The sequence below is a fragment of the Sinohyriopsis cumingii genome, chromosome 8, assembly GCF_028554795.1.
Source record: "Sinohyriopsis cumingii isolate HCF-2022 chromosome 8, ASM2855479v2, whole genome shotgun sequence".
Taxonomy (NCBI): Eukaryota; Metazoa; Mollusca; class Bivalvia; order Unionida; family Unionidae; genus Sinohyriopsis; species Sinohyriopsis cumingii.
The window spans coordinates 117,065,779-117,083,905 of NC_142968.1; the positions used below are offsets into that span (position 1 = coordinate 117,065,779).

The following is an 18,127-nucleotide window of genomic DNA, read 5'->3' on the forward strand; positions in this document are numbered from 1 at the left end:
ATTATCAGGAAAAAATGGTGGAATAGACGTGGAACGATCCAATAATTTGACTCTGATTGCAGATGGTACGACAGAACGACAGGTATAAGTGACACAACAGAACACCAGAAAACTACCATTACCAATCTAAAGAAATATCTTGGTTCTATGATTAATACGGTGAGTTGTAAAAATTACATGCTATGATTAATACGGTGAGTTGTAAAAATTACATGCTATGATTAATACGGTGAGTTGTAAAAATTACATGCTATGATTAATACGGTGAGCTGTAAAAGTTACATGCTATGATTAATACGGTGACTTGTAAAAATTACATGCTATGATTAATACGGTGACTTGTAAAAATTACATGCTATGATTAATACGGTGAGTTTTAAAACATACATGCTATGATTAATACGGTGAGTTTTAAAAATTACATGCTATGATTAATACGGTGAGTTGTAAAAATTACATGCTATGATTAATACGGTGAGTTGTAAAAATTACATGCTATGATTAATACGGTGAGTTTTAAAAGTTACATGCTATGATTAATACGGTGAGCTGTAAAAGTTACATGCTATGATTAATACGGTGACTTGTAAAAATTACATGCTATGATTAATACGGTGACTTGTAAAAATTACATGCTATGATTAATACGGTGAGTTTTAAAACATACATGCTATGATTAATACGGTGAGTTGTAAAAATTACATGCTATGATTAATACTGTGAGTTGTAAAAATTACATGCTATGATTAATACGGTGAGTTGTAAAAATTACATGCTATGATTAATACGGTGAGTTGTAAAAATTACATGCTATGATTAATACGGTGAGCTGTAAAAGTTACATGCTATGATTAATACGGTGACTTGTAAAAATTACATGCTATGATTAATACGGTGACTTGTAAAAATTACATGCTATGATTAATACGGTGAGTTTTAAAACATGCATGCTATGATTAATACGGTGAGTTTTAAAACATACATGCTATGATTAATACAGTGAGTTGTAAAAATTACATGCTATGATTAATACGGTGAGTTGTAAAAATTACATGCTATGATTAATTCGGTGAGTTGTAAAAATTACATGCTATGATTAATACGGTGACTTGTAAAAATTACATGCTATGATTAATACGGTGAGCTGTAAAAATTACATGCTATGATTAATATGGTGAGTTGTAAAAATTACATGCTATGATTAATACGGTGAGTTGTAAAAATTACATGCTATGATTAATACGGTGAGTTGTAAAAATTACATGCTATGATTAATACGGTGAGTTGTAAAAATTACATGCTATGATTAATACGGTGAGTTGTAAAAATTACATGCTATGATTAATACGGTGAGTTTAAAAATTACATGCTATGATTAATACGGTGACTTGTAAAAATTACATGCTATGATTAATACGGTGAGTTTTAAAAATTACATGCTATGATTAATACGGTGAGCTGTAAAAATTACATGCTATGATTAATACGGTGAGTTTAAAAATTACATGCTATGATTAATACGGTGAGCTGTAAAAGTTACATGTTACCTTCCTAATTTAATAAGGTTACTCATCATTTACTCATTTAAAAGTTCTTAATAAAATACAGTCCATTATTAAAATGATTCCAAATGCTAAGATTATTTGTCCGTTGTACAAACGGTCAACAACAGCAAATAACCCCATAATGTGTTATGATTACGTACACGTGACATTAAGATCGAAAATCTAATAAAAACCTACTTTTTCGATGAATGTTTAAATGTCAATTACATGCATCCAAGAGTTTTATATATTTATTTCTCAAAATATACCATACACATTACATTACGTTTAGATAGATCGGTTAGACATTGATAATAATGTGTAATAGGAAGTTATTTCAATAACAGATTAAGCAAGTATCACTAGGTTCCAATCGTTATGTCGTCTAATATACTTGCCACTATTCAAGTATAATCTCCTTGAACTTCTTGGCAATTAATGACAATCGCTATTTGTATACAACTTTTGCTACGCGATAAACCAATCGAATGTTCTACATGACATACCTACTTAATGTTCTAAGGGATACACCAGCTTAATGTTCTACGTGATATTCTCGGGACAGAGCAACTTAATGTTCTAAGGGATACACCAACTTATTGTTCTACGTGATAGACCAACATAATGTTCCAGTAATAGACCAACTGAATGATCTACCTGATAGACCAACTTAATGTTCTATTTGATATTGTACGTCATTGATCAAATGAACCTTCTACGCGATAGACCAACCGAATGTTCCATGTGATAGACCAACTTAATGTTCTATATTCTACATATATATTAATATTCAATGAGTTTGGCTGTTTTTCGCTTAAACAATCTTGTCTCTGTTTTCTGCCTATGTAAGTAAGACAGTTATATTATCAATTTTACGGCTGTCTACGTACGTGCGTTACCATATCACTTCGCCTACTGAATCACGTAAAATGAGGAGCTGTTAACATCTGACAAACATTCAGTATTTTGAAAAGAATTATGTTTCAATTTCAGTGATATATTTATTACAAATGATTTATTATATTCTTAAAAATGTAAAATTGCCAATTTGCATACATTATTCTGCATTATACCACACTTATATTTGTAATGCAAATTCCATATTGTAATAACCTGTGTTGTATTTCAGTCAAGAAAATCAATTTTAAAGCGCCTTAAGAACATATTCTTGAAAAAGGAATTTAACCAAAAGAGATGTTAATGTATTTAATATACAATCTTATCATTATTAGTTGTAAACGATTTTTTAATGTTGCCATATATTTAATTAATTCAAAATATATAGCAAAATCTTAAATAGTTACTGTTTAAAATTACACTGTTTGGCATAAGTATTGTAAGGTTCTACTCTGTTCGTGAGATGGAATTTTGAAAGTGATGTATAATGATTTAAAAATGTAAATACGTACTTACTGTATCGGAAAATAAATATCTGACAGCACTATATGTTTAATTTCTTTATTATTAATTACATGTGACATCTCTCATACCGCCTTCATTTCAGTGGCTGAAAGTAAAGAAACACTCAGGTGTCAGAAAGATTGAAACGGTGAAGCATTAATTTTGCGACAAGTCAACATTAATATGTAACTTTTCTAACTTCATATTGATGCAATCTGGGGCTCGATACTTCCTATATAGACGATAAAGCAAACGCAAGAAAGCTTGATATTAGGGGGTTCTCCAACCATATTACTCACATGTTCAGTTTTACATATTTTCTCAAATCTATTTTGTTCTTAAATTTTCATAGACAGAACATGCTTTACATACATTTGTGAAAACAAACGTGTGGTAATTGTATCCATGTTCAGTTGATTGTGTGGGCGAAGGCAAATCTTTATCCATTTAAGCTTCGTCTAGGTTTCGGGAAAGGAATACTTATAATTCCTTCATTTAGACGAAATGGATATCGACTGTTAGAATTAGAAAGCCCCACATGAACTCCATTTCACCACTATTAATTGAAAAGCGACAAACCGTTGCAAAAAAAGTTAATATTTATGGTAACCATTTCATTATTGCGCCATTCAGAATGTCGGAGGAAACGGACATAAGAGATGCTTTGAGGAGTGATAATTTAAACCCGCAGATTGGTTAATCGAACAGCGTAATTGATAAGTTGTTGTTGTTGTAGGATTTACCACCATTTTTCGGCACAAGATATGCTATACATGGTATAAATGGTGGAGGAAGAACCCTGGAAAACCCCGGAAAGAACCACGGGCGCGTGAGTGATAAGCGGCGATAGGTCAGTACAATGCCACTCTTGTAGAACACGTTTTATGCAAGTAATTTAATTGCTTTAGACGACACCACTTAGTGGAATAATTTTGTTTATGAACTTACACTGTCATTTATCTTTACACACTCTCTGTTTTATAGGCCGATATGGCTTACAGGAGTCTCGAGAAATATGGAATATATGTGAAACTAGTTCTCACTGAAATTCAAGTTATAACGGTAGGTAAACCGTATATGTGATCTTCTTGTTCCAAATAGCAGTAGTTATTCCATCATACAAACGAAAATCATCTGAATTTTGTGTCTTTTCCTTCAGAGTTAACTTTTAAACAAATGCAGATTTCGTTTATCCTTAGTGAGCTCAAGTACTTTACGAATTGGGATAATCGAGGTTTCCTGCATGAATATATTTGATTATTATAGGATTTGCCATTAACTTGAAAGGTTTAATTTCTTCTGAAGAATTCAGATGATGTTGCTTCCAATGTCTACAGAAACAAGAAATAAGCTTATAGCAATATAATTTTCTTATTTTAATTTGTACTTTTAATCCTTTAGCTTATGTTAATTAGCGTAATTATTAGGATTAAGATGACCAGTAGCAATGATAATACAGTCTATTAGATAATCTGATTTTATTAACTTTTCATAGCTCACATAAACATTACTAATAATGACTGATATAATAAAGATAACAAATGAATTTACTATTATTATCATTATAACCACCAACACATCTACCTCGTTGTCTTCGTCCTCGTTATTATCGTCATCATGATCATAAAAGTTAGATGCTTCTCCAACATAATACGCTTTTACATACTTCTCGACATAATACGCTTTTTCATGCTGCTCGACATAACACGTTTTTCCATACTATTCGACTAACACGCTTCATAGTGTTTGACATAATTCGCTCATTTATACTGCTCTGCATAATACACTTTGTCACACTGCTTGACATAATACACTTTGTCATACTGCTTGACATATCTGAAATACTACAATTTTAGTCAGCAGACCAATCCCATTGGACAGAAAATATCAAACTGATGAACGGCAGTAAATATCAAGTGAATGGTTTTCGAACTGTGGATGAGTTGACTAAGACATCGGCTTCTCTATTAGTTTCCAAACCACATGACCATCTAATGCTTGTCACAGCGTAAGTATTGATTTCAGCTGTATTGGTGTTATAGTTCTTGTACGAAATCTCTGTATGCCATTTAAATATATCACCATCAACTATAATATCAGATAAGAGCTATGAATAATAACAAACAAGGCGACGACATCGATGATAATGACAATCAATACTTATTGTAAGCAGATCAACAACGACAACTATTACCACAAAAATAATTCTCACGATGACATGACACTTTCTTCCTATGCTGAAAGCAATGAAATATTGTATTTACAAAAAAAATTCATTTTATTTTTGTTTTTATTTGTTGTATATTTTGTTGTTTGTTCTTTAAATAGTTTATTATTTTAGATTAAAATAGTAACCAAATTTATTTAATGCATCAATTTCAAAAAATCTCGAGGCATACGGTACGTTTTCATGGTACTGATATCGTATTGGTATATTACCTACCAAAGTAAGTTTGTGGAATATTTAAATATGTCCCTTTTCTTTAGCATTTCTTTTGACAACGAAAAATACCACGTGTAAAACATTTTGCCATTTATTTCTTTCAATTTCTAAAAAAGGAAATTACTATTCATGTTTGGAGTAAACATCTCAGACTAATGCGATGCAACATTACATGATAGTAAGCTAAACTGTATTGTATATGGAAATTACAATCATTTATATGATGTGTTCTTTATAAAGGAACTTCACTGCATCACCAGAAAGGGGAAGAGAATTATAATGAAAACTTTACAGTTAGTAAAGAAATAATATTCCCTGGTTAATCCGCTTTGTATTATTATTATTATTATTATTATTATTACTACTACTACTACTACTACTACTAATACAATTGATTATTTTATGCGCAAGAGTTACTTGGTCAGTATTTAACTTTAAAGCCCCAATTCCGCCATTTTTAAAAAAATTCACCATTTGTCCACTCTAACTAAAGTTTGGAAGTAAGGAAATTCGTTTTTAAAAATGGTATTTACAATAAGCTATTCTTAGAATCAATTAAGATGTTAGCCATAAACGACGTTCAAATATTCAGTTTTGAATTAAGAGGTGCCACGTTTTAATTCCGTCGCCGAAGTCGCTCGTAATTCCGTTCTTTTTCGGAAGTGCTCCAAAAGTAGTGATGTGATACATTAGACAAATCCGGCAGTGACGAATTTAATAAGTGCAACATTTGCACTTGGCAAACAAATTGTATCCAGAGGGAATGAAGAAAGGCATGTCTGCTTTTTTCAAGCGGATATGAGAAAAAAAGGCGAGCATTCGATAAAAATAAGACTCAGGTGAATACTGGTGATCAGCTGTGGCGCTGGATTACTGTCAAGGGCGAATTGGGCTGAAAACAAACCCAACTGTTGCATATTTCCTTATTAACTGTTAAGCATACGATACGGCCTTGTAAGAAAATATTGTACGGCCTTTAAGGAAGAAATAATTATAAATGCTAGGAGTACTGCATCATATAAAAAGCAAAATGATAATAGCATATGACATAATAATCACCTACCACATCAAATATTAGCGTGGTGGTGGCTTCTTATATTTGCAACGGCGAAGTCATTAAAATTTTGTGTTCCATCTATCGACTGAGATCGGTTCACTCATGGATGTCTCCGAACATCGGATTATCTCGTACACGTCTGAAAAATGGCTGGGTTTCTCAGTTCGAGGGAGAAATTATATAGCTCTTAATATGATGAAACACCGATATTATCTATTTTAAATTCATCCCAAATATGTTTAGGACCAATGTCTTTCAAGATAAAGTATTATTCAGATATTTTGACATATACAACCTTTGCGCGTAACGGTGGCACTGGGCTTTAATATCCATACTTTGTTAAAAATTTCTGGTAAAGCGTTAATTTGTAATGTCACAGACTTGAATTACGATGGAATATAATCACCAGTTACAGATCATGAAAACTAATATTATATGGCATCAGAGTAAACATATTCTGGACGTTTATTGTTTGTTTATTTAAAGAAAAGAAAATAAATATGATTTTAAAATATATGTAAAACAAATTACGCATTGTATTCGAAGAAAGATGAATACGGGAAGCAAAATCTATGGAGGAAAACAGTATCCGTTAGGTTAATCACTTCATCAGACACTTTGTTCGAGAGACATTATTTTCTTTTGTTTATTTCGTTTGGGTCTCATGCCGAAAAAACGTCATAACAAAGGTCATCAGAAACGTCATCAGACGATATCGGACGATTCGATTCTGTACAGAATTAGTGAGCATAACATCTTTAAAAATATTTTACCATCATATGAACTGTTTCAATTTTAATGGCGACAATTTGCAACAAGACACCACAACCACAAAACAGCATTATCAGCTTCATCAACGACAACAAAGAATATCTTTATAAACAATAATGACAATAACAAAACAATCATATCATAGGTAACATATCTGGAGCTGAGATTCATCAGCTCCATTCCCATTCTTCTTTCGGTTGATGGTACTAAAATACTTGCATGTTCATTAGTGTTAGTACTTTCAAGACTGGATTATTGTAATTCACTCCCATCTGGTTCGCCTCTGTAATCGTCTCTGTATCTACTACAGAAAATCTAAAAGGTTGAAAACATTGCTGCTTGGATCACACTTTGTGTACATCCCATCTAGAAACTTACGCTTCTCTTCCGACACTCCTATTCTCAATGTTCTCATTGTTAAAACAAAATCATACGGACGTTCTTTTACGTACCAGGGCCCAGCTTCGTGGAACAAATTGCACAAAGATCATAGACACAAGTGCACTGTGATCTGATTCAAAATTGCTCTTAAAAATCACACGGACTACAAGAAAAGACAAAAATGTTTATTACCTTAATTATTGTCAGCATGTTGTTTTGTTTCGTAATCTTGTCGTTGTGTATGTTCATTGTGTAATCTAATATTTTAAAGTGCTTAGAGCTTATACAGGTAAGCGATGTACAAAATCCACATTATTATTATTATTATTTTTATTATCATTATTATTATTATTATAAATGATAACAACAAGAGCAGCAACAACAAATGATATTAATTATCAAGCCGCCTGTGTAATGATTTATTGACGGCGAATCTTTGCTTTTAAAATGCAAGAAGCAAGCACCTTGAATATCTGAATTAATTTGTATCAGTCTATTTAATTATGATTGTAACGTCGCCCTCTTAGTAAAAGGGGTGGTTAAATGGATTCGGCTGGCGTTATCTAGAGGATGACCTCCCTCGATATTATAGCTCGGCGGGAGTGAAAGAAGAATGGAATTTCAACAGAGAATTGAGCGAGAATACTACGGAGAAATAAAGCAATACGAGCCCCCTTTGACAAGAAAATAACAAATTTAATCAGAGCAAATTAATAACAGCAATTCCAATTCAAGTTAGATTATATTAATAGAATTTAACAGGTGTGTCTTATTCGGATCTATTTCATCATCATAACGAGAGGTGAAAAGAGCGCAATGTCCACGATTGATTGCATCACCTTCCTTCCCTTTGGGCGTATATCAACGTCTCCTAGTTCATCCTTCCTAAACTCTTTGCTTTGCCCCTTCATGGACTTCCTGGTCCTTTTATTCTGACCTCGTCCTTCTTTCTTTCCCCGGACTCATGTCTCCAGACTGTCTCATCATTCTCTCAGAAAGCTGTTCCTTATTGCTGTTCTCTTTCAGTACTTCCTTATTGCTGTTCTCTTTCAGAACGTGTGCGTCCTAGCTCTAAACCCTGTTTTTCTTTTTACAAGACGACCACCTGGTCTTTTTCTTGATTTACGAGGAAAGCACTAATCTCTTTATGCTTTCAACGGAGTCGAGACTAAGTTTCCTCTTCTAGGAAATTTTCATACTAATGAATTTCGACTAAAGTCAAAATTTGACACTTCACATAGGCCCTTCTTTAAAAGTAAAATCAGGGATTTCGCTCTCCGAATTTTGACCCTGTATTTTCCAGTTATTGTTTTCATGTCCTGAAGCGACCCCTTTACCTCAGAATCAATGAGTCTACTCATACAATCTGCTCCTACACTGGCGCTTCCCTTAATGTAACGCAATTGAACTTAATATTGCTGGAGAAATAAAGGCCGTCTCATTAAATGTCCATTTGTCAGTTTAGCTTGGGCCAAATAAGCAAACGGTTGGTGGTCAGTTTCCAGAACAAACTTTTACCCATACAGATAGAGCTGAAATTTAGAGATTCCAAAGAAAATCGCTAGGCATTCCCTTTCGGTAACAGAATAATTACACTCCACTGGCGACAACTTCCTGCTAACATAAGCAACTGGAAATAAGCTCCCATCATATTCCTGCAGTAAAACTGCACCAAGACCCCTGTCAGAAGCGTCGGTACGTAAGACAAATTCCTTTGTCACGTCCGGTAGTCTCACTACGGCGTCAGACGTCAACCTATCCTTCAACGTCTGAAATGCTGTCTCACAAGCGTCTGTCCAAATAACCTTCGTCTGAGCCTTCTTCCGTGTCAAGTCAGTCAACGGACTAGCAATAGCGCTGAAGTTTGCGACATACTTGCGATAATAACCTGCAAGTACTAAAAAATATCTCATTTCTGTCTTCGTAGTTGGACGTGCGGTATTCCGAAGTTGATCGACTTTAGTGCTGTCTGCAGTTAATGTATCTTCACTGAGTGTGTGTCCTAGATACGTCAGTCTCCGAAATCCTAGGTGACATTTAGACGGTCGTTCGGTGAGCCCTGACTGTCTAAGTCGTTCCAGAACTTTTCTCAGTAAGACCACGTGTTCTTTCCAAGTAGGTGTCGCCAATAACAAATCGTCCATGAAATTTGAAACTCCGGTCGCTCTTAAAAGTTCTAACAGTTTCTTTATCAATCGGGTGAAAATGCTGGGTGCATTCTGGACCCCGAACACCATGACTACCGATTGGTATATCTCGTCTGGTGTTGCAAAGGCACGTTTTGGACGGTCTTAACTACGAACTGGAATTTGCCAATATCGCTTGGACAAGTCTATTTTAGAGAAATATTTGGCGTTGGTTACTCCGGCAAATATGGACTCAGGCTCCGGGAACATTTCGACCTGAAATTCTGTGATCCTGTTTAATTTCCGATAGTCGACGCAAAAGAGGTGATCACCATTATTCTTCTGGACCAAAACAACTTGTGAACTATATGCAGATTCGGTTGGTTCAATGTCCCCAAAGTCAAGCATAGTTCTAATTTCGTCCCGTACAGTTTCTAACGTCGCATGAGGTAGTGGATAGGGTTTCAGTTTCACAGGCGTTTCATCCAGCAGCTTTAAACATAACTCTTCCAAATCCGTCATGCCTGGTCTTTCTTCAAGACACTTGAGATGTCGTTGAGTTTCTCCTCAACCTCCTCACGTTGTTCTGACGTTAACGTTGCGTCAAAGACGACGTCGACGTAGGTTTCAACCTTCGTCAAACTACAACTAGGAAGTACTACCGTCACTCCTCCGTTGTCGTCGGGTTCTTCAGTCACAACTGTAGCAACCACGAACTCAGTGGGTGTCTCCCTCCCACGATAGCGTTTAAGAAGGTTAACGTGGTACAACTTCTCTTTATTTCCTACCCGGACAAGGTAGTTCTGTCCACCCTTCTTTTCCGTTACAACGAACGGGACCGAAGGGGACCCTTCAGGATACGTAGAGTTTGTTGTGCTCCAATGAACAACAACAACACCTTGTCACCCACTTCAAACGTCCGTTCCTTCGCCTTCTTTTTGTAGTCCTTGGTTTGACGTCCCCTTGCGTCACTGAGATTCTTCTGGGCCAAGTTGCAAACTTCCTCCAGTTTGTTACGAAGATCAGCAGCATAGTGATACGTTGCTCGTACTTTATCGGATGCCTTTTCATCCGTCATCAACTGTTTCAATACAGCCATGGGTCCTCTCACTGTCCTCCCATAAACTAGTTCGAAAGGTGTTAATCCTAGATTAGCTTAGGGTACTTCGTGGTACGCGAAAAGGATCGCGGGAAGGTATCCATCCCAGTTCTTGGGTGGACCTTTGTACAACTTCATCAGAGCTTGCTTCAATGTCCCATTCAAACGCTCTACTAGACCATTGCACTGCGGGTGATACGGGGTAGTAGTCAGGAGCCTAATGGAAAGTAACCGGTTCACTTCTTCCATCACCTGGCTAACAAACTGCATCCCTTGGTCGGTTAGTATCTTTTCAGGTACACCAACTCTGGACCTAACTCCTAAACAAAGCCTCAGCCACCGTTACTGAATCAATGTTTTTTAACGCAACGGCCTCCGGGTATCGGGTAGCATAATCGACAATCGTTAACACAACGTTTACCACTTTCGGACGCAGGCTTTATCGGGCCTATCAAGTTCATCGCCACCCTCGAGAAAGGTTCATCAGTCAGAGGGGTGGTTCCTAGTGGCACTGGGCGATGTGAGGTCTTAGGTGCCACCCGCTAACACTTGTCACAAGACAGACAGAAGCTCTTTACATCCCCATTCACACCTGGTCAGTAGAATTCCCTCACTAACCTATCTCTCGTCTTGGCTACGCCCATGTGACTACCAAGTAAACTCTCATCTGCTAGCCTAAGCCCTTCTTCTCTCTTGGATTGATGAACAATTACTTGCTTATACCTCTCAAATCCCTTCCAGGCGTATCAATACAAGATAGCCCGTTTCAGCACGAACTCTACCTCACCGTCTGGCAAGTTCTTCACGGACTCCTCCTTTGCATACCCGCGTATCCTGTTAAGGGTATAATCTTCCTCTTGAAGTATCCTTAATTCACCAGGTAGAAATTGTCTATGGGCGAAGTCGAGGGGTACAGCTGCTTCGACCCTGACCTTTGCTTCATAGACCTCGTCTCTATGGACCCCACGTGTACAGGTGTACACGTCATAGGATTAGGTTGTGGCAACACATACACACATCCTAAAATTACGCCGTGCGACAACCTGGACAAGCACGCTGCTTGAATTCGTCCTTTCACATACGACGAATCAAGGTCTATGTAGACAACTGGAAGAGAATATTGAGCCCTGTTAGCAAATTGAACTTCCACTGTATCACCTGTATAATCTGCAGATTTGAAAAATTTGCTATCCACCAATTCAGGAGAACTACATCCAGTGTCAAACAACACGGTAGCCTTCTCTCCATTTACCGTAGCTGTTGCTGTATTAGACCATTCTACTGGTTTACACCTTCTACCAGTGCCTGATGTCACTGCATTTATCGTGGGACGATATTTCCTGCAGTCTTTGAGAATGTGACCAGGTTTGTTGCAGCCGTAGCATACCACTTCAGCTTTCTTAGTAGGGGTACCCTTATCCACCCTTTGGCTTTTTCCTGGACCACGGAACTGATCACGGCTGGGATTATCAGCCCCTGGCTTCGCACCATTTTGACCATTCCGCTTATGAGGTGTCAAACTGTTAGCTCTCCTAAAGTCAGTGGCGCTGGATCGATCCCTGCCACCCCAGGTGGTTGGACGAGAGTGTGCACTCTCATATCGCTCAGCTATCGCAATGATATATTTTAAGGTAGCGAAATCACTCTCCGCTAAGAATACGATCAGGTTTTTCCGATACGTACTGAGGACATGTTCTTTCAAGATCTCTTCCCGTATACATTCATAGGTGAGCGCGGTGCTTGTCATTTCAATCCATTTATCGAAAAGCACGCGTCCGCGAATATGAAAATGAGTGTATGTCTCCGTTGTTCGCTTAGAGGACTCCCTGAAAAGTTTATGAAAACTCGTAGTGCCTTAACAGCGCTTCTTGAAATCGTCGTAATCATCTACTTCTGTCGGTGACATATTATGATAGACATCATTGGCAGGTCCTTGCGAAAATGCAGAGATATTAATGGCCCACTGGTCTTTGGGTATATGATGGATTAAAGCTAACTTTTCAAACTGAGTTAAAAAGTTATCGATGATTTCGTCTCTGTCGTTAAACATCGGCATTGTTATCTGGACGACGCGTCTATCCTCTGATCTTTTGCTTGTGGGTCCTGAATGTCCATTGAGTTCTTCACCCCTCCTAGATCTCGCTTCGATCCTTAGATTCTCCATTGCTAACGTATGTTCTCTCTCTCCCTGGCTCTTTCCTCGGCCTGCAATCTGGTTAACTCGATTCTGTCTCTCCCCTCGGCTTGTCTGATTCCTTCTCTCTCCTCGGCTTGTCTGATAATTTTCTCTCCTCGGGTTGTCTGATTCTTTCCTTCCCCTCGGCTTGTATGTCCTTTTCTGCCGCCTGTTGTCCTCTGTATTCTCTGAGACTCCACTCTACAAATTCCGCTAATTGGGTCCCTTCAAGACCTAATTCGTCTCTACAAATAGATTTAAACTCTTTGACCAACTGCCTGTCAGCTACCATTCTAGTAAACACGACTGTATCACTAACCAATTTACTTATCTTTAGTATCTACTAACTCTTACTGCCTTACAAGAAACAGTTTCCTTAAGAATACTTACCCGTATTCGAATCCAATAAAGTCTTAACCTTCGGACTTACTTAAATTACTCTAATGCATCCTAACAGCGTTTGGCAGTACAAAATTTGGAATTTACCTCTAAATTCAACTTGCTCGCACCAACAATGTGCAATTGCTCCCTTGGGATTTTCTTAATTATCTCTTCTCGCAAGAGAAACTAACGGCAATATTTCTTTCTGAATTACTTTAATTCAGACAACGACCACGCTATCACAGCACAGAATCTTAATTTCTTACAATGTCATAACATGCATTAAATAAATATCAAATAATGACATGCATTAACTTCAAAATGCATTGATATTCACTCTCGTAATTTCTTGCTTAACAATAACCAAATTTATCACTGCTATGGTACTCTAATTTCTATCCAATGTCCTGCTTAGCCATTGTCACTCACACCGTTCAAAATAATCCTGGATGATAGACACCAGTTTGTAACGTCGCCCTCTTAGTAAGAGGGGTGGTTAATTGGGTTTGGCTGGCGTTATCCAGAGGATGACCTCCCTCGATATTGTAGCCCAGCGGGAGTGAAAGAAGAATGGAATTTCAACAGAGAACTGAGCTAGAATACTACGGAGAAATAAAGCGATACGAGCCCTCTTTGATAAGAAAATAACAAATTTAATTAGAACAAATTAATAACAGCAATTCCAATTCAAGTTAGATTATATCAATGGAATTTAACAGGAGTGTCTTATTCGGATCTATTTCAATATCATAACAAGAGGTGAAAAGAGCGCATATCAACGTCACCTAGTCCATCCTTCCTAAACTCTATGCTTTGCCCCTTCATGGACATCCTGGTCCTTTTATTCTGACCTCGTCCTTCTTTCTTTCCCCGGACTCCTGTCTCCAGACTGTCTCATCTTTCTCTTAGAAAGCTGTTCCTTATTGCTGTTCTCTTTCAGTACTTCCTTATTGCTGTTCTCTTTCAGAACGTGTGCGTCCTAGCTCTAAACCCTGTCTTTCTTTTTACAAGACGACCACCTGGTCCCTTTCTTGTTTCAAGATGAAAGCACTAATCTCTTTATGCTTTCCACAGAGTCGAGACTAAGATTCCTCTTCTAGGAAATTTTCATACTAAAGAATTTCGACTAAGGTCGTCACTTTAATGTCTGATTGCTCTAAACTGTACGCCCTAATTTATTCTGCCCAATAGTAGGCAGCTGTCCCTAATTTTTCCCAAAGAAATAATCCCTTTCATCAGATTTAAACAGCTCGGAATCTGTCAACTACAGTGCGTGACAATTTCCCTTTGATAAAATGATAAGTGGACATAGATTCATACCAAGCTGTTAAGGTTGGTAGCTCAAATGTTTAATTTTCTAAGGACCGAGTTAAGATACGCTAGTCAATTTCACTGGGTCGGAATTCGGTCCCTGTGAAGTTTCCACTGACATGGGGAGATGAACGAAGAACAGCCGAAGAGAACATTCACAAAAACTTTTCTGGCTTAAATGTGATAAAATTGTAATGCTCAATTCACATAGCACATTCACATTACATTCAACCTTAAAACTTTCTGTAATTCAAAATTCGACACTTCACAATGATTATTGTTATTATTATTATTATTATTATTACTATTATTGACCTTTTTATCAATCAATGTTTTGTGCTATTATTGAATGCTGGACAAGAAGGACGATTACCTTGAGAAACTTAATACCTTTTATGCCTATATTCAGTTTCAGTGATATTTTTTTTACTATGCTCTACATTTATTTTCTAGAACTCTATATTTAATCGATACAATACAGCCAACATTGCTCAGACATGTCCATAAGTCCCCAACGTAATCATGAACTTTAAGCAAGGAAAGATAAGAGAGAAACAGCCACCGAGTGGACAGTATCAAATTACCTATTATTTCCAATTATTAAAATTGTCTTCTCCTCCTTCTTTCATCAACATTATTATTATTATTATTATTATTATTATTATTATAGGTACGATTTGCTTGGACAAGGGAACGAAGATATCCTAGGTATATATTTAGACATTCAATGTATGTAAAAGCACACCTATTGTATATAACTCTTTTGAAATATAGACCCAAACCATTGATGTAGTAGTTATGGTAGTAATAATTGTTGTTACATTAGGGTGAAAAGAGTAGTCATTGCAGCAGTAGTCATTGCTATAGCTGTTTTATCAGATCTCAATAAATATGAAATAAGCAGATGTTTTAGCAGCATTACACGACATAAAGAATAAGCAGAAGTAGGTGAAGAACAGTAATAGCAGTGGAAGTAGACGGAGAAAGGTAACAGCGGTGGAAGTAGAAGTTGAACGGTAATGGAAGTCATAGTAAAAGAAGAACAATTATATAGGCTAGAGTAGAAGATAAAAGGTAATAGTAGTAGTAGTGAAAAATGGTTTATTAATGGTAGTAAAAGAAAAAAGGTAATAGTAGTAGTACTGGAACATAAACCGTAATGAAAGTGACAGTGTAAGGAGAACTGTAATAGTAGTAATATACGAAGAATGATGACAGCAGTTTTAGTTGAAGAAGTAAGTTAATAGTAATGGTAGCAGAAGAACGGTAATGGTAGTGGTAGTAAAAGAACGGTAATAGTAGTAGTAGTAGCAGAAAAGCAAAGGTCGTTGTTGTTCTTGTTATCGGGTTGAACGCCATTTCTCAGCGCATTGACTATATATGGCGGCCAGAATAAATGGTGGAGAATAAGGCTAGATAAACCCCGGTAAGAACAGTCGACCCATGGGAACCTACTGGAAACTTTCTTATATATCAACACTGGCCACCACGTAAACCCCGGTAAGAACAGTCGACCCACGGGAACCTACTGGAAACTTTCTTATATATCAACACTGGCCGAAGCCGCGACACGAACCCACGTGGACAGAGGTGAAATGGCAGTGACCGGTAAAGGGTAGAGCTAAGACCACTCTTCCACCCTGGGCCGAAGACGAAAGGTTAATAGTACTGGTAGTAGAATAATAATAATAATAATAATAATAATAATAATAATAATAATAATATCAGTGCTAGTCTAGGGAGAAAGATAATAGCAGGCCTAGTGGTAATGGAAGAAGAAAGGTAATAGTAGTGGCAGCTGAAGAAGAAATATAATAGTAGCAGTAGTAGAAGACGAATATGGGTAGTAGTTGTCATAGACGAAGAAAGGTAATACTAGATCTAGTGCAAGAAAAACGGTAATATTAGTGATAATGGACAAAGAAAGGTAATAATTGTTGTAATAGACAAAGAAAGGTAATGTTGTGGTCGCAGAAGAACGGTAATGATGGTGGTAGTAATAGTAATGGTTGTCGACGGAAAAACGTTAAAAGTATCGGTAGTGGAAGACGAACGGTGTTAGTAGTGGTGGTGGCAGAACAACGGATATAGCCGAGGAAAGGTAATATAAGTGGTAGTAGAAGTGTGTGTCTGTGTGTGTGTGTGTCTGTGTGTGTGTGTGTCTGTGTGTGTGTGTGTGTGTGATTTTGATGTTTAACGTAGCTTTAACAGTTGTTCAGTCATATCAATACGATGTCTTCAGTTAGTACCATTTTTATAAGTCTTTAGCATGACTCGGCCGGGGTTCGAACCCGCGACCTCCTGCATCCGAGTCAGACACTCTAACCAATAGGCCACATGAGCGGTCGGTAGTAGAAGAAGAAAGGCACTAGTAATGGCAATAGAAGAAGAAAACAAATATAAGAAGAGAAAAAAAGAAGAAGAAATAGATGTTGCAGCAACAGCAGTAGTAATAAAAGAGGAAAATTTATGATTACCTGTTTTTATCAAGTCCTCAAGGAAGTTGAACTTGAAAAAAACAACGTGAAACTAGCAGTGTTTTGTGATGCTACGTAACGCTTGTATGGTAAAACATGTCACAGGCTTGTGAAATAAACGTATGTGGTAAACATGTCACAAACAGACACTTTATAAAGTTGTATCAAGCCACATTCACATTTTATTCTAACATTATTTGACATTTCAGTTTATTGACCACGATAATCAAATAACGCATGTCTTTCGAATTAAACTTCATAGTATTCAATTATATACAGTAGATTTGTGTCAAAGCAGATTTATGTATTCCTTTGTTTACTGAACAGAAATTAGGTATTTGTTCAAAAGTGTATTGGCAGCAGGCAAGTTTTACTGCCAGCAAATACATATGTAAATTTCTCAATAGGTGTTACGCATAAGGCTGGCATTTGCACAAACCTTCGTGTCTCCGTGGTGGAGGACAGTAAACACATCCAAACGGCCCAGACTATGGCACATGAACTGGGACACAGGTACGATTTACATTATTCATCAATAAAAAGAAACTGTTATGTAATAATCTACATGGTGTAAGCAGAATTGAAAAATAATATGAGTTTACTGCATAGACATGATGATAATAATAATAATAATAATAATAATAATAATAATAATAATAATAACACTAATAACAATAATAATAATAATAATAATAATAATAATAATAATAACTTAGGTTCTAAAATATTCCAATCCAATATCACGGCTTTGTTGGTACTAAATCTGTTGGAGTTTACGTTTAAAAATAAAGAAAAAATAAAACCCAAACCAAAACAGCAATAACACCCCCCCCCCCAAAAAAAAAAAAAAAAACACCCAACAAAACAAACAACAAACAAGCAAACAAACCAACAACACCTAACGATCTTTCAGATGCATTTGGACAATACACTGTACGTTATATATATGAAAGAGATAGT

At 36.6% G+C, this 18,127-nt stretch overlaps 1 protein-coding gene across 1 annotated transcript in view; it reads left to right on the forward strand.

Annotated features, from left to right (window-relative positions):
- Window positions 1-18,127, forward strand: part of LOC149794475 (A disintegrin and metalloproteinase with thrombospondin motifs 12-like) — a 100,873-nt gene that overhangs the window by 23,259 nt on the left and 59,487 nt on the right. The window contains exons 3-7 of the mRNA XM_089966573.1: window positions 63-159; window positions 3,930-4,007; window positions 4,802-4,953; window positions 15,361-15,398; window positions 17,575-17,680. Of these exons, the coding sequence (XP_089822699.1) occupies window positions 63-159; window positions 3,930-4,007; window positions 4,802-4,953; window positions 15,361-15,398; window positions 17,575-17,680 (471 nt within the window). The remainder of the gene's footprint in view (window positions 1-62; window positions 160-3,929; window positions 4,008-4,801; window positions 4,954-15,360; window positions 15,399-17,574; window positions 17,681-18,127) is intronic.